Source organism: Oryzias latipes, chromosome 10 (genome assembly GCF_053564925.1).
Source record: "Oryzias latipes strain Hd-rR chromosome 10, Olatipes_Hd-rR_3.1".
Taxonomy (NCBI): domain Eukaryota; kingdom Metazoa; phylum Chordata; class Actinopteri; order Beloniformes; family Adrianichthyidae; genus Oryzias; species Oryzias latipes.
Genome location: NC_136246.1, coordinates 17,774,541 through 17,802,027, shown reverse-complemented (window position 1 = coordinate 17,802,027; position 27,487 = coordinate 17,774,541). Strand labels below are relative to the sequence as shown.

The window sequence follows — 27,487 nt, the reverse complement described above, 5'->3', positions numbered from 1 at the left end:
AACAGATACAGAGATCAAAGCAGGATGAGTGACAGGACAGCCAAGCACAGACGAATAGGTGAGTGTGGGTAAAGTAGATAAAAGAAAAAGACAGAATTGTGAGAGGCTAAACTGGGGCAAATAAGATGGAGGACGATGACTAAACGGGTCAGAGACGAAAAGGGAGACGAAGCTTCCAGACACCGGAAAAAAGTTAATAATCAGGTAACAGCACCCTTAGATCTGACAGGAATGCAGAGATATAAATAAGAAGAGCAGTTGGTGCAAGAGTGTGCGCTCAAAATCAAGCTTGTGTGACTGTTTGCACCCTGGCTCAACTCCCGGGAGGAGACATTTCTGAGCTGCCAAAGTTTGGCTGGGTCCACCGTCGTGCTAGGGTCAATGTAGGCACACACACACAGACCTCGCCACTGAAACCAGGACATGGTGGAGGGATAAGCCACCAACAACACAGAAGAGACAGAGTGGGAAACAGTTCTACCAAATGACTGATGCCATTTAAGAGATATGTGAGAGTTAATGAGAAAAATGCAGCAGGTATAAACTGGAATGGGAATCGATTAAGGATAGAGAGAATGGGAGAGAGGGGAGGAGGGGGGAAAGAGAGGGAGGAAAGGAAGATCAACGAGCTCTGAGAGCGGCGAGGATCAGCAGCGACAGAATGAGACGGAGGGAGATAGAGAGCGGTGAAGAGGTAGAAGAGAGCGCAGTTGAAGACTGAAGGACTAACAGACACAAGGGAGCCACACTGGGAACACAGGATAGGAGAAGAATGAGGACCAAAGAGTGCAAGAGAAGGTAAGTCATCAACATTGCAAAAAGAAAAAGCTGTATATTTTACTGAAAGGATGTGTGTGTGTCTGTGCACACAGTTGAGTGTGTGTTTGAAGGAGAGCATCCAAGCTCACAATGTTTTCCTCTTGCTCTTTAATGACCCTCTGAGGAATTCCTTCAGCCTAAAAGCCCACGGCTGGTACCTCACTCTTCAAAGCAGATCATTCAAGATTAAAGACACTGTCTGTGATAGCCAGTGAACATTTGGAAGCAACTACAAAAAAACAACTAAATCAATCCAGGGGACAGCACAGGGCATCATAACGTTTCAGGACGGACTTCTTATTTTATCCACTTGAGTTTAAACCAAGAAAGATGTTCCATTATGATCATTTAAGGCCATTTCTAGTGAAGAAGTAGTGCAATCAACGCCAAACACTGTATGTGCACATGTGACAGGTGAGAAATCCCATCCATCTGTCACATGAGGATTTGATGAATTCCAATACTCCATGACTTTAGTGTAAGCTCATTCTACATGTTGTATTATGCAACATTAATTACGTTTTTTCTAAAGTTTGCTTTAAAGCTTTTAGCCAGTGTTCCAAACGTTCCTGTGTGTGTGTGTGTGTGTGTGTGTTTGTGGCACTGCCCTAATAGCCTGTAATCCAGCTGTCATGGCAAGGGTGTCTTTAAAATTGTGTGTTTTACAATAATACTGCTCCCTTGGCTCAGTGTGGATGTGTGTGTTTTTTGTGTTGGGGGGGTATCATAGATATGGCAACTGATTCTAAAAGTTTCCCAGAAGTGCATGTTTTCAGTCATTTAAAAGACTGAAATAGTGTAAACACTCTGTTAGTTCACCACATCTTAGTAGGAGTCCTTTCAAAGCTTTTCATTTTCACTACTTTACACTACAACTTTTTCTACCGACAGGTCCAAATTTAACAGAAAAACTAAGTGGAATAAAACGGTGTATTTTATTTGCTTTTTCTGCTTCCTGACAGCACAAACATAAAAATCCCTAGTTTTGCATCTGTGCATTCAATCCTCTGCTATACAGGCCGCTGCACAATCCCCAAACTTGCCATTTCTTTTTGCTCGCTAACCAGGTGTTCATTTGTCCAGGTGTTCTTTTCATCAAATGCGGCTCCGTTTTCAGCTCCAGCATTCATTTGCTGTGCAAACAGGATAATGTGAAACTTTTATGCAGACAGCATTCACTTACTGTCAGACGTTTTCTTGCACAGCAGAGGGGTTAGCTTTTAAGTTTTTTTTTTCCTTTTTCTATGGCGCCTTTACAGCTTTTAACCATGTCAGTGCTGCACAACAAAAATGTTAGACATACATGTGTAAATGTGTATTTAGCTTTCTACAAACGTGATTTTCTTTCTGAACTTTCCTCCTTTTACTGGTCTTTCAATTTGGACCTTTTGAGGACATGATGGGCTGTTATCACGTTTATGCATTTTATTAACCTTTTTTAGTTTAATCTTTTTATTTTTTACGAAAAAAACTTATAACACAAAAAACCTAATTATATGAAGGACTTAACTTCCAAAACAAATGAATTACATGAAATAAATATCCCAAATATTTCTAAATGAGCAACCTTATAGAAAGCTGGTGAGATGGCACACAAAATGTATCTTTCATTTATTGTTATTTATTTCAAAATTAAAACTGGTTTTCACTCCTATAAAGTAACAAAATATTAAAGTCTCACTCTGATCATCTTTTGATCTATTGTCTGCAAGTGGATGCATCAGAATGGAGTGGACAGCTTGTGGCCTGCTGATTGTGGTTTGTATGTAACAAGCACAGGCTTCTTCAAATGACATATTTTTGACTGATCCTGATTCACCACAATTTAAATAAAGATATACCCAAAAATGTAATTTTAATCTTAGCTTTCTTTATGTAAATGGCATAAATGGTAAATACTTTTATAGCACTTTTCTACCTACGAGGACAAAGCGCTTTACAGTCACAGACCCATTCACCCAGTCACACACACATTCACACACTGGTGGCCGCTCCGCTGCCAAACACAGGCGCCCGCCCACTACCAGAGGCAAGGTGGGGTTCAGTGTCTTGCCCAAGGACACTTCGACACATGGGCGTGCAAGGCGGGAATCGAACCTGCAATATTACGATCATGGGTCAACCGCCCTACCGTTGCACCACATGTATATCACCCAAGAAAAAAATTCCACTGGAAGATGTGAAAAATATCAAGAACACAATTTTCATCGGATTGCGTCTTTCACTGTATCACAATTCTAAAACAGGATATAATGACAAAAATGGAAGAAAAAAAACTACCTCTTAATCACTACTCCAAATTTAGCATTAAAAAATGTTTGCTTCCAATTATTTATGTGTGGTAACCAAAATAAATGAGTAACGAAAGGAGAAATAAATAATTTGAATGAAGCTTGATGCAAATTACAGAGCAGACAAAGTTAATCAATAGGTTTTGACATTAAACTGCATTTGCTTTCAGGCCTTTCCCCAAAGTGACAATTGATGGAGAGAAAGAGCAAATAGAGGTTAAAGGAGGACGGCAAGAAAGACATGAGGAAGATTCAAAAGAAGCGTTCCCGCACTTGCATCTGAGTGTGTGAGTGTGTGGATCACTGACACTTCAGTTCCCCCTGCTCACCGCACAGACTGTGAGCAAGTGATGAGAAAGAAATGACACTCAGAAAAAAAGACAAAAGGACAAGAAAGTCGGAAGGGCACAGAGATAGATGAAAAGAAGAGACAGGGCAGCGGGGGCAGCAGAATGGAGTGATGACAGGAGGAGAAATAGATTGAGGGTTAATGCTGGAGAGACTGAATGAGATGTGCAGACATGATGTGTGATACAGCAGAAGAGACAAAGATGAGATGACAGATAAATGCAGAGAAAAGAGGAGTTATCAGAATGAGGATGTGTGGAGAGAAGAAAAGAGATGCCGTGACTGGAAAAAAACAGGAAAGAAAAAAAGAGACAAGTACAGAGTGTAAACCTGCCCATCACACCTATCCCCCACACAGATTAGCTGTTTGTGTGGCTGTGTGTCCTAAAGCTAGGGCACTGTTTTCCACTGTGAAGTCACTGGAAGAGGTTTCCACTAGATCATGTTTGCATCCTATCATTAAATATTTGCTGCAAATATGCTATAAATATTTTGTTTCACTTGGGTTTTTCTGCTCTGCTGCTCACAAAACCCACAGCCTTCAAACCAACAACAAAACAAATGAATTAAAACCAGCAGATGGATATGTCAATACCCTGCTCTCTTTCTGCGCGCCACTCTTTCCCATTAGAGACTCAGAACTAGTTGTAAATAAACCCACATCATGAAACTAAGTCACTTTTTAGAGGCCATCTGAGGAGTTTTGTAAGTTGTAAAGTCAGTTTTTACCCCATCACAAGGTTATGAGTTAAAGACCTTAAAAATTGATCTTTTAAGGCTTTTAAGGTGTCTGCAATAAAGACATTCTAAAATACTAGTGGGTAAAGAAAGTCCATTAACAAGAAAGTCACATATTTTCAGGTAATGTTGAGAAACAAGTTTAAAATAAAAAATATATAGTTTTGTAAAAAGAAAAAATGATTGAAAATAATTTATTGCAAGTAAAAATAAATTCAGAAAATGAGGATGTAAAATTTTCCCATATAAAATTTCAATTATATTCTATTTTTTCACGTCTGAATTACTTCCCATAACGTTTAAGGAAGAAATAGCAAGGATTTACTAATTTTGTTTAAATTATTCATGGATGCAAAGTGTAAGTTTCATAAGCTGCTTTATAATTTTTAAATGCCGGTATTGCTGACAGGCGGATCTCCTTTCACTTATGCTTGGAGAATTTTTCGTCCAAAGTAAACAAGCAGCACAGACAAATCTGGAGAACATTTTGTTTGCTCATAATGAGGCGTTTGCACAATTCTTTGGATTACAAAGAGTTTATGAACATAATTAGGTTTTTCTTGCTGCTTGTTTCCATATCAGTTCACAGTGTTTGTAGTAAAAGCCAACAGCCTGTGTCAGACCATTGTTCTGGACTACATTTGGATCTTGCGACATGAACGCTACGGACTTTGAAGATCTCAACCTTGAAATGGCGATTTAAGTGTGCTGCTCCTAAACGAAAATATCACTTGATTAAAACGCTCAAAAAACAGGCTACAGGACAAAAGCTAAGGCACTGCCTTGCTGCATGTTTTTTTTCTTTCAATTAGTACAGGAGGTAGTTCTGACAGTTTATGTTAAATAATATTCTATGGCACCTGACTTTTTTTTTTCTAAAAGGAAGCATCTGTGGAAACGCATGAAAAAGATGAACCATCAAGCAGGCCTCATAGCAGCCCCCAATAAACCCTACACAACATAACTTTAAAAAAAAATCATCAGTGGTGTAGAATCTGCAATACAGCACATACTGATTCTGAACATATGCTTAGTTGTTGGGAGCATCTTTTAAAAGAAATGCTCATATATATTGAAACGATGTCTTAAATGACAGAAAAGCAGATGGCTGAGGCAAAAAAGTTCTGTTTTTCCAAGGACTATCATGTTTGCTGTTACATTTTTTAGTAACACAGAAAAAATCCACAACCTGGGTTACCAGGAGGTGGTTTGTGTCGTCTGTGCTTACTGCAGAGTTCCTCCTTAATGCCCGGAAGGAGAAGCTGAGGCAAAAAGAAATGAGATACTAGCAAGTTGGTCCTTTTGCCAAAAGCTGTAACTCAAACTCCTCACTGGTCATGGATGGCGGTGAAAAAAAAAACCCTTCATGATATGAGCAAGTGTCCATGAAGCTTTGACCTTAAAATCATTGGGTCATGCATTCAATAGCCAGAAGCATTCCACTGAGAGACTTGACTTGAACATGTGTATATGGCCCTGGTTTTGAGCTGCTGCACAGCTGTTCTGCAAAATCACTTCTGGATTTTATTGTTGTGTTTTTTACGCATTTTAATTACCTCTAAATTAAATAAAAACTCTGCAATGAGAGGGTGTTAATGCTCCCAGGGCTTCTAATCTAACCCACCCAGAGTAGCAGATGTCTGTGGCCACCTGTGCCCACATCACTTCAAAGTCTGTAGAGATGCTGTGACGAGTCTTCTGATTTTCTGACTTGCTTTAAATTCCTCAGAAGAACAAAAATGTGTTGCTGTTGTCAAAACGTTTAAATCCATCAGCCTTTTCATTGATTTGGAAGACTGTTAAAACATATAACGCAAGTTCTGTGATTGGCAAAGAGACATTTTGAGAAAATGTTGCTAAAAAAGCAACGTTGAACACAAAATAAAAGCAGAAAACCACAGTAGAAAAAACTTTTCATCTCCCATACCAGGAGATGAAATGGAAAAAAGGCTGACTGCGCAATCCAAAATGCAGTGTGCCCTGTCCCAAAGGGCAGATTAAGTGCTGTGTTTGTTTTGTTTTGGCAGTGAGTGGGTGAGAAATAGTCACCGGGAGAAGCAGTGTGGTTAGAGAGCGCTAAAGCGAGTCTCAGTCACCCAAATACACACACACACAAATATGGTTTGTGTCGATCAGCCGCTGAAAAACGAGGCTCACCTTGAAACGACAAGGGACTCGATTCGATGGAGCATTCCCTGTCTGTTGCGACTGCAAAGGCGTGGGTGCACACTCACCGGCATGCTGGCACATGAGCCTGCACATACTGTTGATGATTCTTGGAAAACACAAACCCACCAACTGGTAAATTGCATTCGTTGCATGTTTGTTTGCATGCACACACGGCGACAGATGCTCAAGCATAATAGTGGTTTGCATTGATTTCCAGCAAGCAGGTTTTAGATCTTTATTTTAAATATTATTTTAATGCCATATTTCAAGCCTTGTGTGGTATTTTATCATTAAGATATCTTCTAGTAAAAAATCTAGAAACTACAGGCATCTTGTATGAACTCTGATTGCTCCCCGTGTGGGGTTTAGATATATTCGCATGATTGGGTATAATTTCAGCACAGATATTCGTCGTCCTTAAATCTGTTGTCAATACATCCTCCCTTTAATTCCTCCCTGCACCGCTGTCTCCCCAATTCACCTCTTTGGTTGCCCTGCCTTCATCCCACAGCTGACAGTGCCCTCCTCCCCTTCTCCTCCCCGTTCGTTTTTTAACAGCCAGAGGTGCAACGTGGGCAAGTAACAAAGATTAAATATAGAGACAGATGGAGGGGAAAAAGAAACGCCACATATCAAAAACAGCATGACAAAGATGGAAAAGAGGGAGGCGTGGGGAAATGTGTGACACCCAAAACAAGCAGCTGTGAAAAGATAGAGGAAGAATGGTACAACACGAGGGCTGGATTTAAAAGACTACAACAAACACAAGAGAGTCTAAAAGACAGAAATACATAAACTTATTTCTGATCATACTGATTACTATTCTACTTTGAGCTTTTAGGTCAGAGGTGGAAAGTGAGATGCACCAAAACTAAGACAAAGGCTGCAAAAAAAAAAGAAAAAAGAAGAGAAAGCGTTGGAATTTCGATCAAATATTAGTGACGGTTACGTGAATCAACTAGCTCTACAAATGACAAAGTCTGAACAAAAAGAATGAATATAAACCACAAATTTTACACCAAAATTTATAGTTTATAAAACAGCCTCAAACGAGCCGCCAAAAGCCTTTAAACACAAGAACTGTGTCTTTAAACTCAAACCCCTCAATCCAATTCTTTTTTGTTTTCTGCAACCCCAAAGTGGGCAAGAGATGAAAGAAAATGTAATGGTGTGGGCACCCTATTTTTATTAATAAAATATGTTAAACCATTAATGATACGAAAATAAAAGCCTTCCCTATGCAAAAACTGAGGTGCTTCAGATAACTGTTCACAGCTTTACTCTCATGAACAGTATCTCAAATACACAATTTGTCTGGATGTGACCAGCCCATTTATCAAATGTGCTTTGATAATGTATCACCGACATTCCTAGCCCTTTTATGCGCAACATATCCACACCCCCTCCAATGCGCAACATGGACTAAACTGACCCGCATTCATTATCTATGTAAGTTTATGATGGCTGAGTTTTTATTTTGTTGTATCTTTTAAAATATATATTTTTGACTGTTGTATATTCCAAGTATTCTTTACATATCTTGTTTTTTATTAACGCAGAATATCATTTACATTTTTCCTTTCATACTTTATGGATAAGAATGTTTTTTACAACAAATTTACTTACACATATCAAAAACAACCCAGTCATTCAAGTGTGATTTTAAACAAATTAAAACTATAATTATAACCTTTGTTTTGGAGTAATATTTTTGCAATGAGTTGGGACAAAAATGTATGTCTTTAATTGAAACATGGTTATTTTCATTTAGTAACACATACCTCTGATAGCATATCATGTCTAAAAATCTGAACTGTATCAGTATTTTAACAACTTTATACTGGTGTGGCACAACTGTTTAACCAATTGCGACCTTCGTTTTTACATGCTCACAAATTATATTGATATATATATATATATATATATATATATATATATATATATATATATATATATATATATATATATATATATATATATATATATATATATATATATGATATTTGTTCTCTGCACACAGGTCTGGTGCAGAGAGAACACCAGCTTTTGACTTTTCTGTCTTAGGAAACTTGGCAGATCGCACACCTCTTCCTCTTCCTTTGGCCTTCCTGTCTGATGCTCTCTTCAGGCTGGATGGTGGCTCTTTTTGTTTTTTAAACCTACATTTTCCCATTGCCTGAAAATAATAATAATAGATTGGATTTATCTGCTCTTTTCCAGAAGCTCGAAGTTCTTACAATGTGTCCATTATTGATTCACTCTTCATTCATTTAACCACTGTTGTAGCCACAGCTGCCATGGGGCAGACTGACAGAGGTGTAGCTGCCAGTTGGCGCCTACGGTCTCTCTGACCATCTCCGGTACATTCACACACATTCACACACCAGTGGAGCCACACTGGAGGCAGGGAGGGTGAAGTGTCTTGCCGAAGGACACAACGACAGTTAAAATGGGGGGGAGCGGTGTTTGAACCGCTGATCGTCCGATCATTGGCTGACTTGCTCAACCACCTGAGCTACTGGCGCCCAAACATGCTTTTGGAGTTGGGGTGTGCCCTCAATGTGCCTCCTAATATGGGGCATGACAAGCTCTTTGCCCAGCTCCTTGACAAAAAGCTGCCGTACATTGCTGACACCTCCCAAATAGCCAGGGTGTTGTGCAGTGAAGGCATTTAGGGTGGCAACATCCAGCATATTATACCAGAGAACCATGAGCCAACATATATTGAGGAATACTTAATTGAATGTAATTTATGTCAAAGTTACATTGTTTAAATACTGAGCCATATGAGAAATAACATAGAAAATGAATGTGGGACATTTTGTACCCATGTTGTACATTAGAGGGGTAGTGATACAAAAACAGTTTTCATTCCAAAAGTAAGAAATGAAAAAATAGGATAATCATGTGTGATGGTCTAATACAAATTAATTGAGGATTACCTTGACTGCTGAATGATAATAGTAATTTATTGCAAAGATATCAAAAAATAAAAACTCAGCCGGGTCACTTTTGACCCATGTTGCGCATCAAAGGGCTAGTCAACCTGAACTGACTGATCTAAGCAAGAAAACACAAGTCCAAAATCTTCATATTGAACTTTTCAAGCTTCTCAAGAGCAACTTGGGAAACATCAGAGACACGAGTTTGATGCCATTCTCCTCACTCGCAAGACAAAAAATATATATTTAATGTCCTTGTACTACTGCAGAAACAATATCTGATCTTTAACAAATGCTTGAAATGTTTCTGGCAGAGGAACACAAACCTCCCCCAAAAGCCTCAGTAGCAGTGTTAGGCATCACCGGTTTATTGACAGAAGGGGAAAGAAAGAAAGTAAGTCAGATCTGATTGCAGTGAAATTACCTTCAATCAGCATAGTCTAAGTCTCCAAGGAAACCCTGACAACTTTTTTTAGGACTGAATATATACTAGTGTTTGCCCACAGCTCTACAGTCCTTTGGTCTGTAAGAGTAAGAGTGGCTGTTAATTCAAACACTTTTATTTAATTCCTGATTTCTACATCAAACGTCTTTAAGCAAGGCACCAAATTCTGCACTTCCTCTGTTGAAAGAAACACTAATAAAGTTTTGCAAATGTTCAATTGAAGCATGTGGGTTGTTGAATAAGTGTTTTAAGTGACTTTGAAAAGATTATTAGCTAAATCTGTATTTTGAACTTTATTTTGGCTCCTTTTTTCCCCATTCAGTTTCACATTTCATATTCGATTTCTGCTTCTGTGATAAAAGAAAAAGGACAAAAAAAAATGCACTTATGGCTCAGGATACCAGGAGTCCATCCCAGGGCATTTATATTGTAAGGATTTCCATGGCGACCAGTCAGGAACAGTTCAGGCTGGTGACTGTGTACAATGAACTCGCTTCCTGGAAAAGCAGCAACATCTCAGACAAAAACACAACTCAACAAATTGAATTACCTACAAATAAATGTCACCACAAGATACCTAAATGTGTGTATGGAATGTTTTTATTTTATTTTCATTCTCCCTCAGACCATTACTTTATTAGTTTATTAGTTTAATTTTATTGGCGTATAGGCTAATCAATTTAAGCAACTAATCTCAAAGTAATATATTTTTAAGAGACTTGGCACTAGCAAGGTAACTGAGACAAATCCACTTTTAAAAAGATTAGATGGTAATTTTTTTTTTTGAAAACGTCAACCAAACAACAGGAAAACTACGTTCAAATTTTTTGAATAAACCATAATCTTAGTATGAAATCCATTTAGCCTTGAGTCTTATATATGTCATCTGATGATGCAATATAGAACAAAGAATCAGAAATTGTTTGATATGCGGAGCCTTCTGCGTAAACAATTACACTAAAAAGCCTCACTTTCATGGAGGTTCTTGGGCCACCGAGCACTAAGCTAGCTTTGCTGCACACAAACTATTGTTCTCCTACGTCAATCCAGAAAGCAGGATGCCAGCCATGCAGTTCTATGATGCAGACTGAGTACAGCTCACATTTTACGGTGCTGCAGCCTAAAAGGCACTACAGGCGGAGTAATAAATTGCGTTCGTTCATTGTTAATATTTAATGCCTTTAAATGAAAGTTGAAATTCTGAGGAGTCTGGAAATACTAATTTCACTTGATGCATAGGGAAATAAAAGGAAAAAGTCAGAGCTTATACAGTCATTGTTATTCTGCTCATGCGATTAAAACAGCAAGAGGACATCAGGCTTCCAAATGAGTCACTGTAAGTCATCACAGCCCATTGGTATGAGTGAACATGTGCAAGACTGATCTGAATACACATAAACTATTAGAGTAGAGGTCAGGCTCATCACAGTCAAGCTGCATTACCTGCTGTCCACTGGTGAGAACATGTTTTAATTACTACCTGCTGTCATGGTGGCTTCAAAAACATATTTAACCCTTAAGCCTTTCACTCAAAACAGACTAGCTTTTTGGTCAGTAACTGCATAGAAACTAAAATGATGTCATTGGTGTTGGCAGTTTTTTTGTTTTTCACACTTAGAAAAATGCTGCAATGCTCCACTCTTTGATCGTTTATAGTCTATATCTCTACTGGGGACCGTATACCAGCAGGCTCAATATCACCCAGTGACTAAAATGTCCCAGAAGTTATGAAGGCAAAGAAGAAAGAAAAATGTCTTATTTAAAACGGGGGTTCATCTCTGTAGCTTGCAGCAGTTGTTTTATGTAAATTATTCCGGTTGTTCGACATTATATAAGTTAAACCGACCATTTCTGAGGAATGCTAATGATTTGATCAGGTGCAAAGTCACAGAGTAAACGTAATGCACTGCCAGATTCAATCGGAAGCTGAACAGATTTGACTTCATGATTTAATTATCACAAAAGCAAGCCACTCAGGGTGCCATGGTTTGAATCACTTTTTCATGCTCAGAAAAACTAATTCTGTATTTTGAAATCACCCCTATTTAGTCTACAGTCTGTCCCCTGCTTGCCAATTTCTGCAGCCGCAATGACCCAATTCCCTAATGGGGCAGAAGTAAACATTTTCTCCTACCCAAATTGAATGCACTGATCACAGTGGATCCCAACACATCTCAAAGTCAATTCTTTATGCATGAGTATAACTAGTTCTCATCTATACATTTAATTGAAAAAAGATAATTAATTGAAAAGATTGCTGCATCGACAGGATCTATGGTTTATGAAACATACCAACAAATCCTCCATGTGTGACACCCAGTATAGCATCAAACCAAAAGCAGGTTTAAAAACTGTTCCTTCCACTAAATGAGAACTGAAAGATTGCTAATGTAACTCTTGACTACCTGCTGGTATAATAAGAGCTCTGATCGATTTGGTCAGTGTGAACTCCAGCTTTTTATGGTGCTGAATATACCCAATGAATGTGTCGTCATGCTGTGTCTTTTTGCGTTCTGCTGCTGCTGATTCACTAACTTAATATTCATTTCTTTTCTATGCAGAATAAAACAGAAAAGTCCAGAGAAGTCATCTGCTGAGGCACATCAGTGGGAAACTGGCTGCCATGTTCTGTCAGAAACTAAAATAAAGTGGATTTCGTGTGTGGATATTATCAATGGATAAAGAATAAAGGTTTATTGAAAACAGGATTACTTTGACGCCTCCACAGAAAAACAGTTTTAATCTGTGCTCAAACTCCCTGGGACAAATAGAAGAACATTCCAGCTTCCTCTTGGATATTATCCCCTTGAGGTTGGCTGATGTCACTGCTCACCTCCATCACTTTCAGCTCCTCTGGGGGCTGAGCCAACCTGCAGGGTAGCATGGGCAGAAGAGTGGCTGACCCAAACAATCCTGTGCCAGCTCTGGGGGTTCCTCTGGCAGGGGGGCAATGGGGCCCGCTGTGCAGTGTTGGGGTGCAGACATCTCCCAGACTGCGGACTCTCCCGTCCATCAAACGACACAGCACCCAAACAACCAACAGAAATCAGCTACTTGCCATGGCAACCGACAAAACAAAGGATGCGGAGACAGCAGGAGCAATCAGAAGTGACAGCACCAGCCCGGCAGTGTCCAAGGAGACATCTCAGAACGAGATCAACAGCCTAACACAGGACGACATGGGATCACAGGGGTCAGGCGGTGGAGTTTACTGCCAGATCAAAACCTCACGGACTAATCCCAAAGACACAAAAGGCAGGAAGGCACCTCGGTATGCAAATGGGAGTGTGGTAGCTTCTGATGTGGTGGGAGGTGTTTGCACTGAAGCCACAGAAAGTAAGGAGATGACCCAGGAGTGGAGAAGGGTGCAGTCTTTGAGAGGAGAAACCCATCGCTCAGTATCAAAGACAGTGAGCGCTCGTACGTCTGCACAAGCCATTACGCCTCGGCCCTGTCGAGTAATGACGAATCCTCCACATAGCCTTTGTGGGACATGTGGGAGGAGACGGTCACAGATCACACCGTGCACAGGCGCATGCAGCAGGAGGGTGGTCAGTCAAATCACAGCAAGCCAGACCTTGCCTAATCCACCACGAAAAGCATCCGTGGCCGTGACACAGTCTAGGAAAGCCTCTGCAGCTCCGAGCTCTCAGTCAGGCTCAAAAAACTCCCAGACGGTCGATACACAGCACACAACAGCAAAGGCGGCTCAAGCACCACACCTTTCACACACAATACCAAAAACCAACAGTTCCCACTCTAACCACACAACACAAGCGCAAAACAAAACAAGAGACTCAAAGATGACACGGCCGCATTCTGCCGACTTCACTTATTACAAAGACTCAGCAACGCAAACAACAGAAACACACCTGGACAATAACACAGACGCCACCAACAGCACTCACATGCAAAAGACACAATCATCAACGAAAGAGGACGCTAAACTATATGCAGCTGAAAAGGTCATCGACACTTTGTCCCAAACCCACAACGCTGAAAGACTTGTAAATGAGAATATTTCAGCCTGCATCACCTCCAAGCCTCAAGCATCTTACTTTCACAATGACACAAAATTTAGAAGCACCCCTCCTCTTCCACCACAGCATCCTTCAAGCATCCTCAACTGTAAACCAGCCACACCCACAGAGCAAACCAAAGACCAAGACACCACAAACACATCTGAACAATCCTCTGAGCTGATCAAGTTCAAGGACCACACAAAGCAGAAGAGTAAATCCTTTGATGACCACATTCTGCCTTGTAAGACTCATGTGCAAGCACAATGCAACGGAGCTCCAGGAGGACTTCCAGATGGACGTGCAGTGAATGCACCACGGGGACTGGAGAGGCAGCTCCAGACTGTGGAGGAGAGCTTGCTGTCCAACCACGAGAAGATAAAGGTGCTCCTCAACGTGATTCAAGACCTGGAGAAGAGCAAGGCCTTCAGCGAAGGGTGAGAGAAGGGACTTGGGAAGAAAAAAAAACTGCAAGAGAGAAGGTAAACTAGGGGAAGGTAAGAAGAAAAGGGAAAGAAGAAAAGGAGAAAACGTGAAATTGTATATGTTTAAAATTTCAGAAAACTAAATGAAATGAGAAAGAGATGAAGATATGGATAAAGAACAGTCTGGAGGGAAAAGTAGATCTATTTACTGTAAGACTGATAAAAAGCACATGGGGGAGGGGCTCAGGAAGTATCAAGATAAAACAGACAGCCTAAGAGACTTCATAAAACAGAAAATGTATAATAGTTTTCCAGTTTCTTAAAATATTAGTCACGCTTATATTTCTGAGACAATACTCATTCTGTCTTTCATTCTCTTACTGCTAAAAGTTTTATTCCATCTCACCATACCATCTTTCTTTAATGAACACTTCATTGGTACTTATCTTTCCACACCTCCACACAAGAGCCACATCTACGTAATTGTGACTCTCTGCTTGCCCTTAAACCACTTCATCATCTATCATATCTTGTCGCAAGTTATGCATCATGCTCTTCACATGTTAATTTATACGCTTTAGTTTTCTCTGTCTACTGCTACTTTTACTTCTTTGCTTTGCGTGTACAAGACAAGGAGAGCTTATTCTATTTTAAAATGAGAAATAAATAACATAAAAAATAAGGAAAATAACATTTATGACAGAAATATGTCTTCATTTCATGTTAAATTGCTTAAAGCATTTTGCCTGGTTGGTAAAAAAGCAACAACAAATTAATCAGTAAACTTATGTTGACACATAGAAAGCAAGTGATATGATTTAAGGGCATTTTTATTATCCTTTGCTTTCTTGGTGTTGGCAGCAGCTCTGATCAAAGTGTAGCCAAGTTACTGTAATCAGTTTAGCTTTTAAGGTAATAAAGGTTGAACGCTAACGCTTCTAAAATGCAGATTGAAGTTCACTCATTCAGAGTAGGAACTTTTCTACAACTAATCTCTCAGTTTTAAGCAACAGTTTAATGATTATGTTACTCTAGAAAATTGCTTTTTTTCATGTCCAGATCCAAGCACTTTTACAAAGATTGTTATTAGTGGCATAGCAAAGTACAGCTTATATTATATTCTTTAAAATATCAGGATCAAGCGATAAAATACTAAACAGATGACGAATTATAGAGGCGTGGATTGTAAAAATATGTTCTCTCCCAATTTGCCAATGGGTTCCATAACTTCAGAGTAAAATAGTAGCTGAAACTGGCAAAGCTCCGGTGTCTTGATCTTATTACATGTTTTTCCTGCTTCTAATTCGTCTTATTTCTGTGCAGGGCTAAAGAAAATATCTTTCTTCAGAGTAATCCCTATAAGATTAATTTGAATTAATGATTAAGCTCTACAATTAGATTCATGAAGTCAGTGTTACAGCTGTCTTGCCTCACACTAAAATTATGCAACCATGGTTTAAGCGTGTAGTCTACAGGCTTACTAAGAGTAAGAACGTAACAAATGCGGGCAAACAAACTAGGAAATAAATAAACAAATAAAAAAAATGAGGGGAACCTGACAGCAAAAGAGATTCAACAAAGAAAAAAAAAAGTTCTGAATGGGTATCTAAAGAGAAGACTTGACTGAATGAAAAGGTTGCTGCTCAGCCAAGCTTTTTGTTTCCTCATCCTTTCCCTTAAGCAGACAACTTTCTTCATCGTTTTTGTGACTTTTATCAGGGTCCTGGAGAGGAAAGAAAGACTTGATGCTGGATCAGGTTCAGCTACAAAAATGTAATCTGCAGAAACGTGTTCCCTGAAATATCTTGCTCAGACAAAAAATTGTTGGTTAAAGCACAACCTTAATGAACTTCACAAACCACCACACCTCACCTAAATATTTATTGTCTCTCTTTAAGATAATGGGGGCCTCATTCAATTAAGTTAACCAACTTTTTGGATTAATGGAAGGCAACATTTTTTATGTATCAGACAAAGTAAATTATATTTTGAAGAACACCTGCATATTCAGTAAGTGACACCAGTAATTCAGGAAGACTTATTCTTTGCTTTTTCTTTTTTTGCCATCAGAATTTAAACTTTAATAATATTCTTTGTGGAGGTTTTTGTATTCCTCTTTTAATAAACAACAATAAAAATATGTAAGCAGTGCCAACTATATTTGATATTTTTGTTGTCGTTTTGTTTCTGCAGTCGCAAATCCTACAGAACCGGTCAGGACATCAACAACTGTTCTACTTGTCAGAAGACAGCCTGCATCATCTACAGGTAACCCGAACAAATATATCAACCCAGTACAAACAACATTATCACTAATAATACAACAGACTTATGTCTGAGGGACCTTTTCCTGTTACAGCCCTAAAACTTGCCCTAAATTTCAATTTCTGCCATTTGAATTTTTCTCTCCAAAACCATACAGGCTATCATGCATTTACCAACTATTAAAACCTTAATCCATGTCACAAGTATGAAATGTGCAAAAAGATAACTGATGGCCTTCTTCAGTATTGAAATATATAAATGCTGGTATGAAAATGTGAAGATGATAGAGATGAGTGGGACTTCACCATCAACAACTTGAAACGGACAAGATGAAAAAGCATCAGCTGGCATTAAAGCTAACTGTTTTAAACTAATGTAAAATGGATTATAACTTACAGGCATGAATGATGCATGAACAAAAAAATACAGCGTCTTATTCCGTGTAATTGTCTTTTTCTCATAGATGCTCAAAATGTGTGACGTTAATAATTCAGGATCTTCATATTGTAAAAAAAAAACAGAGCTCTGGTTGTGTGTTGCTGGTTGTTAATATTAGATTTCTCATAATAAAAAAAACCCTAAAGTAGTCATTTTAGTTGTTTAACCATAGCTATAACTCTGTGGCCATTGTTAAAACTGCTTTTTTGCAGAACTTTTTTTTTAGTCTAGCCATTGCAAACTTTAAAACCCCAATTAATCTTGCATGTCTCCCCAACTTTTTATGTGTGCTATACTTCACATTTCTTCACTCTTTTCTTATGATTCGACTCTTGTTCTGTCTTAAATTCCTTGCCCTTCTTGAGAAGACAGAACTTTTTAACGGCTGAGTGATAATGAGAAAGAAGTGAGAAGGACTGCGTCTATTCTCATCTGCACACGTGAAACAAACTATCCATGATATTTTTCATATGTCATAAAGATATGACTGGAATATGTTATTACAGCTACAAAGACCTGAAACAGTTAGTTAATTAATCCCCCTGTGATAAAAAATGACTTAATTAGTGACATACTAAAATGAAAAAGAAATCCCTGCTTTCACCTTCAGTTGAATGTCTTTGTGTTTTGTGAGCATTTTCTTGACAAAACAAGATGTTCAACAAAAGACCAACAGAAAGTGACAGCTACTATTTTCTTGCTGAGATGAATCCATAAATGAAGTTATTGTGAGTAGCATGACAGACTTTTATTGCAAACCACTTCACTTTAAGTGAACGCATGCAAGACGCTTTTGTCTACAAAGTCAATCTGCACTTCCAGCAACCTTTGCACGCAAATGGAGACATTTTTGATGAATTGATGGAACACTGTTTAGGAACGAGTAAAGAAAAGGCTTTTAGAAAAAATAATAATCAGGACAGCCAAAAAAACTGAGAAAAATCATAAAATTCTATCAGGGATACTAAAAAAATTTTTTCTAGATATTACTTTGTTATGTAAATGTATTTGGAAGTTGCATAGTGGTCAGAAAAGAAAAACAAATGTATCACTTACTATCCATAAATGTGTGAGGCTAGATAATTAAGAAGGGTGATCTTAGTGCTTTTAGTCCTTTTTTTAAAATCATAACTTGTTTCTAAATGTCTTTTAAAACTGCAAATATGAATAAAAAGGCACTTTCTCTTGTGTCTTTTATTTCTCAAAAGTACTAAAAGACATATAAAGAAAGAATGACGTAGTTTATCAACACCATAAACACCTTTTAAAATCTAGTAGTGTCCCACAAGGTAAAGGCATCAAAAAAAACAAAAAACAGTTATGGTTGTCATTTTGTAGATTTACCCTCCAAAAGGAATTACAAGTGACTGCTTTTTCCACAAGGATGTGATTCAACAAGAGTGGGAAAGAGGTAGATAAATTGCTGGAGAGGTTGTTAACCAGAAATGAGACATGGGAACACTGAAGTGGAACTGTGAGGCCAAAAGAGGACGTGGCGAAGAAAAATTGCCTGATCAAAATCAAGACATACTAAGCAAATCTGGAACTGGAACAGCACTTTATCTTTTCTATTTTTTTTATTGTGTGTTTTACAAACTTGTTTTATAGACAATATTTGATGGTATGTATGAATTGTGGGTTTATCTCCTGTATCATTAATTCATGGCAGCCATCCCTCTCTCACCCAGCACAGCTTTTACTTCCAATGCACTACTCACTCGGTCCCTTGCACTTTCAATCACTGTTTTATTTCTGGAGGGCCAGGATGGACTTGATCTCGCTTTTCAACAACTGTGTTAGCACATATTCTCCTTTAGCTTTTTGTGCTCCTCCTTTATTCTTCAGAGGTCTTTTTGGCTTGGGGCATTTATCCTTTATGACATCATTTAAAGGTTGTCTTCTTGCCGTCTTTCCATAAATCCTTTAGTATTCCTGTTTCCCCATCACTCAGCTGTGGATGCATTTGTTATGCCAGAATATCATGCAGCAGTAGGTACGCACATCTGCGTGTAGTTTGGGTTTTTTGGGCTTTACGAGGAGTGAAAAGATGACTAGTCGTGTCTGCTCTCTTTGCCATATCATGTGCCTCATTACCTCCAGATGCCAGTTCCTATGTAGCTCCACCCCCTTAATCCGGCTCAACACAAACATGACCACACACACATGCGTCACAGAAACAGATTGGGAAAAGGCAGACTCCGACATTATGACCTCCAGCAATGGACACTTCAGTGAAAAAGAGCTCAAGACAGAGATGAAAGGGAGGAGGGAGAATGAGAGGATGGAGAAAAGAAAGTCAAGAGGGTCTGCTTTGAACATTGTTGAAAAAAAAAAAAGGTCATCTCTAGCTTCCGTCTTTAGCACCTCCATTGTAAAAAATACACCTCTTTTCCATTCCTGTTCTCTTCTTCATTCTCCTCCCAGCCCTCTCATCTCTCCAGCCTGTGATCTACTGGTGCATGAAGTGCAGATGAATACTCTGGACGTGAAATGAGTGCTGAGTCAAAGCCTGTGTGCAAGAGTGTGCACGTGTGTGTGCAAGTGTTGATCTCAAGTAAAACAGACAAACAGGCCACTATTATTTTATGTAATTTGTAAAGGTAAAGCCCCTATTTTGAAAATTGGAGGTGTTTAGTTACAGCATTTTAACGCACCATTTTTTTCTAAATTCCTATCCTTTTTTTCTACCTTGCCTGGTTCTTCTACCTCCAAATATAACAACTCTTTTGATGACATAGTTGACATACTAACAATGTGCTCATGCTGCATCTCCCTCATCATCACCACTGTCTTCTCCCTAAAACAGCCTTTTATTTCTCCTCCCCAGCGTGGAGCATGATTTCAGACAGCAGGAGGGACGCTTCCAGGGGGTAATGGAGGCCCTTGAGGGGGAATATGATGTACCTGCAACAACTCTGACCAAACCCACATCAGCTCCATCGTCCTCCACGCGCCCCAGTACCAAGGCACGTGTCAAGAAACTGCGCAAAAAGTGCTTCTGGTGGCTGTGAAATAAACTTTCCATTTTTCTGCAGTTAGTGCATTCTGCTGTGGATTACGTCTCAAGACACCTGAGAGGCTCTACTATAAAGGAAAAAACTAACATCTCAAGTGGCTGTGCAGTATAATTAAGTTTCCTTACTTGGATGGGACTTTTTTGTGTTCTTTTTTTAAACGGGATTCTGCTTTGCACCAACCCATCTCTAAGTCTGACAAAACACATCAGCGGTGAGGTGGAGGAGATGGAGTTGCACTTAAGAAGGAAACGAGGACCAAAGCAGCGACAGAAAGTTTCTCAGACTGTTAAACAGGCTTGAAGAGCAGGATTTACAAAGTAAAGTGAAATTAAAAACACAGTAGACCGCATCAGACCTATAACACATAGATGAAAAGGCTTTGAGACACTGGATAACAGATGTGTCTGTTGTTTCAAACTTTTACAAAGCAACTTTCTATACTCATGGATGGATGTTTATGAAGAATTTTGTTAAAGTATTACAACACCAAGCAGGAAACTTAAATTTATTTGAAAGATACAAGGACTAAACTGCTTGAAATGTTATTTTTGATGGCTTGGCTGCCAAACTCTGAATGTAGCAAAAAATGAATTCTATGGGACTTTTCAGTAGAAAAGAAGAACTGAGATGGCTCTTTGGATCATCAACAGTTTGCAAAGCAAAGTGGAGAATGTACTTTGTTATCATGTTAGCAGACATAGTGCTGGGCAGCTGATCAAAGATCGAGTACTTTGGACGCAGATTCTGTAAATGTCGGCTGCGAAAGTCTTTTTTTCTTCCTTTCTGACCAGAATAGAAGTGTTTTCTGTAACATCAATCTTGTTTAAATGATGCTCATACTCTCTCTTTCTCTCATACACACGCACCTACATACATGTGCAAAAACATGCTCAATAAAGGAACAAAGAAACTTTAGATCACAAATGTAAACATATTGAGACCTGCAAGGACGCAGCCATTTACATTACTTTTTGGGTCAAAAAGGTGTTACCATGATCCAAGACAAACTAGTGGTAGACAGCGTAACATTAGAGTAGTAAATAACAATTCATTTTAAAGTAGCTTAAATGTAACAATATTTGTGAAATTCTAATCAGATTACAATCATAATTTTGGTCTCATTTGAACAAATTGACTATGATGTGCGGATATAAAAATTCATGGCTTTTACAACAGGGATAACATAAGGGTTTGCTTAAAAAAGTCTTGATTACCTCAAAAAGAAGAAAAAGTTTAAGAATGTATTTGAAGTTGGCATCATTCTTTAAACACAGGAGTTAGACAATTGTATGCTGAAACTGACTTATTCTGGGATCATATTTCTTTAAATGAAGTGACTGGTTTGGTAGAATCCTATGAAAAATGTCCAATATTGCTGAATTAAGAACTTATACATTGAAAATAAAGACCAAAAACAGTCATCTGGCCATTGAAAAACAAAGAAAACAGTAAATGTTTACAGCAATGAATTCACTATAAATCTTTTTTCAGCATTCAGGTAGTAATTTTTAGTAGTTGCTGCATTAAGCAACGGTCATAAATACACAATATGAGTCAACAAAACCCTTCCAACTTAAAATAAAAACTAAAATATTAATAAAAAGCACACACTTAATAAAATGTTCAAACCCAATTAGAAGCAAAACAGCGAGCTGTGTTAAACTACAAAAAATGTGATTAATCAAAACTTACACAGCATACTTTCTTTGTGACCTTATTCTGTTCTATATCCAAACAGTTTTTATTTGTTTTGTTTTTTGCACAGGCACATCATTGTACAAGAATTCCTCCACAGCACTTTAGAGCATAACTACTAATCTCATATGAGCCTTTCAGTATCCCCTGCTGATATTTCGCCCCCTATTAGAGTCCATGATGGCACTACAATTAGTAATTACCCAATCTATATTCAAAACGTCTTAGCATTTTCAGAAGCTGTCCCTTGAAAATGTGTGACCCTCCTAGAAGGCCTTCTCCTGATCTTCCACATGTATGTGCAATAAAAGTGTATTTTAAACAAAGAAAAAAAAAGTCTTAAACTAGTCCTTTTTGTGTCAAATCCACAATGAGAAGCAAACAGTCTACATTTCTTCTAATGGCAAACAAAACATTATTTTCTGGGTTGTAAGCATTTGTTTTAGAAGACAGGGTTAGGAAGTACGTGAAAAAAAACACTCACAATCAGCGCATGCTCTCGACCCATCGTGATAACTGTCCGGTTTATGATCCTCAGCAAAGACACCACAATGTCCTGAATGTGTTGGAATGTTTCACCCTGAAAAAAAAGATATAGAAAAAAGCAGAAAAAGAGGGAAAAATGTCAACAGATGAGCAACAAGCAATTACATTTTTGCAATGTAATTACACAGAAACCCGGAACAATGTAGATTTTCTCTGTGTATATTCAGTCCAACAGTTTCTGTTTTAAGAAACAGCCAAACTTTTTGACTGAAAAGGTCAGACTTGTCAGGTTCTATTTGTGTTATCCTCCTATGAACCTTCAGTGATGAATCAACTAAGTTTGCACAGACCACAGTTTGACTCAGACCTTTGGAGAAAAAATGGATCAAATGAAAAATGAAAGAAAATCCACATGTGACGCTCCAAGTCATTTCACTCCTCGAAAATGAGCCTTAAAACAGAAAATTCCCTTTAGTGTGGACACGTGAAACACAAAAAGGCTTGAGACATGCATGGATTTTCTGCACAGACCTGCTTTCCTTCCCTTACATCTCAATTCTCTTTGAGGCCAGTTTCAGACAGAGTTTATATTTCCTTTTTTTCCTTCCATTCAGAAAGAAGCATAAAGGCATGAGATCTTTTTTTTCCCCTTTGACAATCCAAATCATTGCAAATTGATTTGGGTAGAAAAAATAAATAAATAAAAAAACAGAACATTGTTAATGCATTATTTTAATCAGAGTCAAACCGATTTAACTCCTCTCACTGTTCAAAAATGTCTTTGGCATGTTGCCATGAGAGTCCCGAGAAAGTGTGAGCTGATTTGAGGCAAATGTTAGAGTGACAATATGGAGAAACGTGCTGAGATGCCAAAAAATGAAGTGTGTTTGTCAGCTATTGAGCTGCATTAACAGCAAAGCTTTCCATTTACAGCTACGTCATTACCACAGCAACCGTTTTGAGACAGCTTGTGATGTCTGGACACATTTATCTGAGTCAACCTCTTGCAAATAGCTTTGTAACAAAGATCTGACTTGGGAGGCAAAAAGAAAGCCTCACAATTGTTGATGAGCCTTGCTATCCTAATTGGATAAAAGTGAAAGTATACTCATAGAGAAAAACTGTTTCATAAACTAAGTTTTTTCTTTGCAAAATAATGTTTATGGAGGTGAAAAAAATAATCCCAACACCATTGTATATGTTTTTTTTTTTGCAGAATGTGAGAGCAAGAAAAAGTCATCAAAGTGTAACTTAAAGTGTAACAGAAAAGATAAGAGTGCAAATTCCTTTTCTTTACTTTTTTATTTTATCAATTGAAAACGTGCTAAGTTTCTTTCTTTTTGCTTAAGTTACACCAACATTCATGCCAGCCAGGTGACTGTAGTCTGAGAAGAATAAAACAAACACCTATCAAGCCTAAAAGTGGGTAAAAGTAATACCCATTGAATACTTAGTGGTGTAGTGGTCAGCACCATTGCCTCAGAGCAACAAGACCATGGTGTGAATCCCAGCTGGGACCTTTCTGTGTGGAGTTTGCATGTTCTCCCAGTGGATGTGTTGGTTATCTCCGGGAACTCGGACTTTCCCCCATTAAGTTGCTTTGTAGTGTGATTGGTGGTTCCAAAATGTTCCTAAGTGTGAATATGTGTGCCTTCACGCAACAGTAGTTTTGGTGCTAGGAACCCTGTGACCCCAAAAAGAATTTAGCAGGCCCACATAATGGAATTTTGAACGGATTTTCACACTAGCACAAAATCACTTTGATTAATTAAAACAAAATACATACACAAACTATTGTAAATAATGGTCACCACACTTTCTTTAAAATTTAAGTCAAAAGCATTCTGTCAAACACAAGGCAGATGTGGATACTAAAAGCTTGTTTTGATCTGCAACCTATTTGATATTGAACAGTGACAGATTTAACATAAACACATTTTTGGAAGAGAATTACCAGGTAAAACCTCTCTCAAAGGTTTGTGTACACACACATTCAGGCAGGGCAGGCAGACATGAACACAATAAATCCAGGGCAACAAAAGGTGACTTCCCTGGGGGTTTTAACTTATTAGCGAAGCATCTGCATATCCAAATATACCTTACCACAAATGCAGTACACCACATCCCCTCTTTATTGTAATAACCTGACCCAGATATGCATCTGGAATTGAATTTGAGGGTAAAATAAACCATGGCTCATTGTACTTTTAGGATCTAGCAGCTTTCAGGGGACTGACAGTGGAACTGGCATGGATTCGATTGCTAACAGTTTAGATTATTTTTATTTAAGTCTCAAACAAGTTTATAACTGGGCAAGTTTACATTAACAGTCATAATAGATGACCAGACAGTGAGGAGAAAAAAATGTCCCGATTTATAAACCGTTTCAAATACACTGTGCTTTCCTTTTTTGTATCTTTACAGATGAGTGGGTACTGGCTTGAGGACAGATGATTTGATGGACCTGATGGAAATCATGCAGATATGATTAAACCATATTAAAAAGCCCTCACTCACTACCCAGGGGCACGGGCAACACAAACAAGTGAGTGGGTGTTTGTGTGTGCTATCAAGCGTACAGCTCCTACCTCTGAGTGTCTCACACATAGGCTGAGGCACAGCTGTTGAAACTAAATAAGGCGGCTGTGAATTTTCTCTGGATCGCTGTAGGTATTTTGGAGTTGTGAAAAGCAGTTCTCTGATCAACATATCAAGGAAGAGACTGATGATTCTCTCGGCTTAAACTTTATTTTTGTACTCTTACTTTGTTCAGAACTCCATCCATGTAGGATATCTTCATTACAAAAATTATTTGCAAAGAACAAAAGTGTGATTATTAATTTTATTTATGAGGAGTCATGTTAATTTGATTTGGAGTTCTCAATGTTTTGTCTAGTTAAACAAATGTTCAATTCATCTAAAACTTCATTTAGTGTCATGCAAACAAATCCTGGCTGTGGGTTTTGTTTAAGGTCATTGGAGCTGGTTTCAACTGACTGGATAAGCAGAGGCTTAGGACCATTACTCCATTCCTGAATATGGCCATCTGCTGCATGACAAATATACTGCTCTTTAGAAACATTATACTTTTATTTTATTTTATCATCTGCTAACAGTAAACAAGCTCTGGCTGTGGTGTGGTTGATTCATTGATTCCTTTTATTTGTGAGAGTTGGTACAAACGTTTTATGTAAAGGAATAAACTGGAAGATAGTGTTTGATAATATTTTGTGAGTTTAGTTTTTTATTATTTTGTATGAGCTTCATATGAAGCTTTCAGTGGTTTATTTTACTCATTATTTAAGGGCAACTAGAGAACCTGTCCAGTTTGAAGCAGTGTTCTCATTAGACCTGCCAGCCAGCTCCTGTTCATTTTGCAGTTGAGATAAGAGTTCTTTTCAAACTACCTTACTGTCCTGAGACAGTGCTGTACAGTTAAGATACTGCTGTAACCAAAAAAGACTTAAAACTGTATTTTCAAAAGGATAAAACAAAGCAAGTACAATATTCATTCAACTAAAACATAAAAAAATGATCTGCTTAAAAGCACCTTTCTCTTTTGATTTACTATTTACAATTAATTTAATCTGCGTTTATTTCTCCTTTGCCTTGTAAACAAAATTAGATGAAAAATTACAAGAACAAGGGAATGAAAAGAGCAAAAAAAAGGTGCAAAAAGGAGAAGGGAATGGGAAAATGTGTGGATTTCTGTCTTCTGCCACACTTCTTTTATTTGCACTTCTTCCCACTTTTCTTTCCTGTTTTAGTTCAACACATTCTAACCTGCAAAAAGCTTTTGTTGCTGTATGTGTGCTTCTTTTTCATTCTTGTTTTTACTAAATTACCTCGCTGGGACTTTAAAATGAGTTCAGCATAGCTTGCCTATTATTTCTACTAGCTATATCTATGCAAGCCTAAATGTTGATTTCTGTAAAGAATAAATTACTTATATGTCTGAGGCCTCTTCGCTGTCGTACAGCAGACTGTTAAGCTCTCTCAGGTTTCGCATCACTAATTTTGTTTTTGCTATGCATTGCGTCCGTCTTTTACTTGTCATTCTCTTTCTCCATCAGCTATAATGTATGTGTTTCAGCGACTGCAAATTTCACCTCATCCTTTTTGCTCTGCATTGCTTTTGAGTGCACTCTCGTGTCTTAGAGCCACGGTTCATTCTTCATTATCAGATTTGCATAAACAGAGCACAAAAACCAGAATCCTTCACCGGAGAGAATACAGAGTGTCAACAACTTGCAAAGGCAATTAAGAAGCTGTGAGCTGGATGCTGTTGGTGTAAAAGTTGGAATGTGTGTGTAAACAATGCCTTGCTTATTAGGTTTCTGGACCAATTCATGGAAATGGAATCTAACCATAAGGACATGGACTATCATCTCACTGAGAGGGATGTTATTAAGCTTGTGCCGAAGTCTGAGCAGAACCGTCTACAGATAATCAGACTTTTTCCTCCAAGCACAGTTTAGACTCTGAAGCCCAGATCTTTAAATGAGGTTGGACTCTCTTCCACTCCATGGTGAGAGGCGGCAGGCTGGTGTGTGTTTGTTTAAAGCCCCACATCTCAACTGTCAGATGTTGAGCCATATGTGGATGTTCTCACTCAGCATATCTGTCATAAAGTCTGCAATTTACTTTCTTATAGAAATGTATACAGGTCCTTTGCTATGACCTCAAAAGTTACATAAGGATTTAGACTCCTATGATAGACGGTGATATATTATTTATGTTTTTCATAACTTATGTGTGTTCCATTTATTTGTTTGTTTTACTTATTACTAATGTTACAAATGATTAGTATTTATAAATAATGCTAACAGATTAAAGTTAAAGGAATAAACTTGTTTTGGTGCTTAATCCCTTAGCATCTAATAATGCAAATATTAATCGAACCACATCGGCTCCAGAATTATCTTAATTTAGCATCTACCTATAACCCAAAAAAACATATTCAGTGTTTTATTGTTTTTTTTAAACGTGGAAATAAATGCAGCCGTCAAGGGGTTAAAAATCTTATCATTGGTTGGACACTGTAGAAAAAAACATTTTACAGGCATTCATTCTCCTGTAATCGATAACAAAAACAAAAAAAATTGATGTCTATATCATTTGTGGACAAAAATGCCAAAGATGAAGGCTGTTGAAGGCTAAAAAAAACTGTCAGTTAGAACCTTTTTTTTGAGAAGTTGCATTAAAATTCATTTCACTGGGTGAATGGATCACAGTGTACTGCTACGGTAACTATCTTTTTTCTTTTGACTTATTTTCTAAATGCAGGAGCTTACACAAACAACCTTCTTGTTGCTGCTTGTAAAGGAGATTTAGTCAAATTCTCATTGAAAACATCATGGGGGTTGCAGCATTAAATTTCTATATCTTAA

General features: G+C 38.1%; 2 protein-coding genes across 2 annotated transcripts in view; one reads left to right on the top strand and one right to left on the bottom strand.

Annotated features, from left to right (window-relative positions):
* dock2 (dedicator of cytokinesis 2) overlaps window positions 1-27,487 on the bottom strand; it is an 87,876-nt gene that overhangs the window by 22,489 nt on the left and 37,900 nt on the right. The window contains exon 26 of the mRNA XM_023959129.2: window positions 22,096-22,191. Coding sequence (XP_023814897.1) covers window positions 22,096-22,191 — 96 coding nt within the window. The remainder of the gene's footprint in view (window positions 1-22,095; window positions 22,192-27,487) is intronic.
* insyn2b (inhibitory synaptic factor family member 2B) lies at window positions 640-21,947 on the top strand. The gene is made up of 4 exons (XM_011480125.4): window positions 640-798; window positions 12,314-14,208; window positions 16,390-16,464; window positions 19,727-21,947. The coding sequence occupies exons 2-4, from the start codon at window positions 12,635-12,637 to the stop codon at window positions 19,908-19,910; spliced, it is 1,833 nt and encodes a 610-aa protein (XP_011478427.1). The 5' UTR covers window positions 640-798; window positions 12,314-12,634; the 3' UTR covers window positions 19,911-21,947.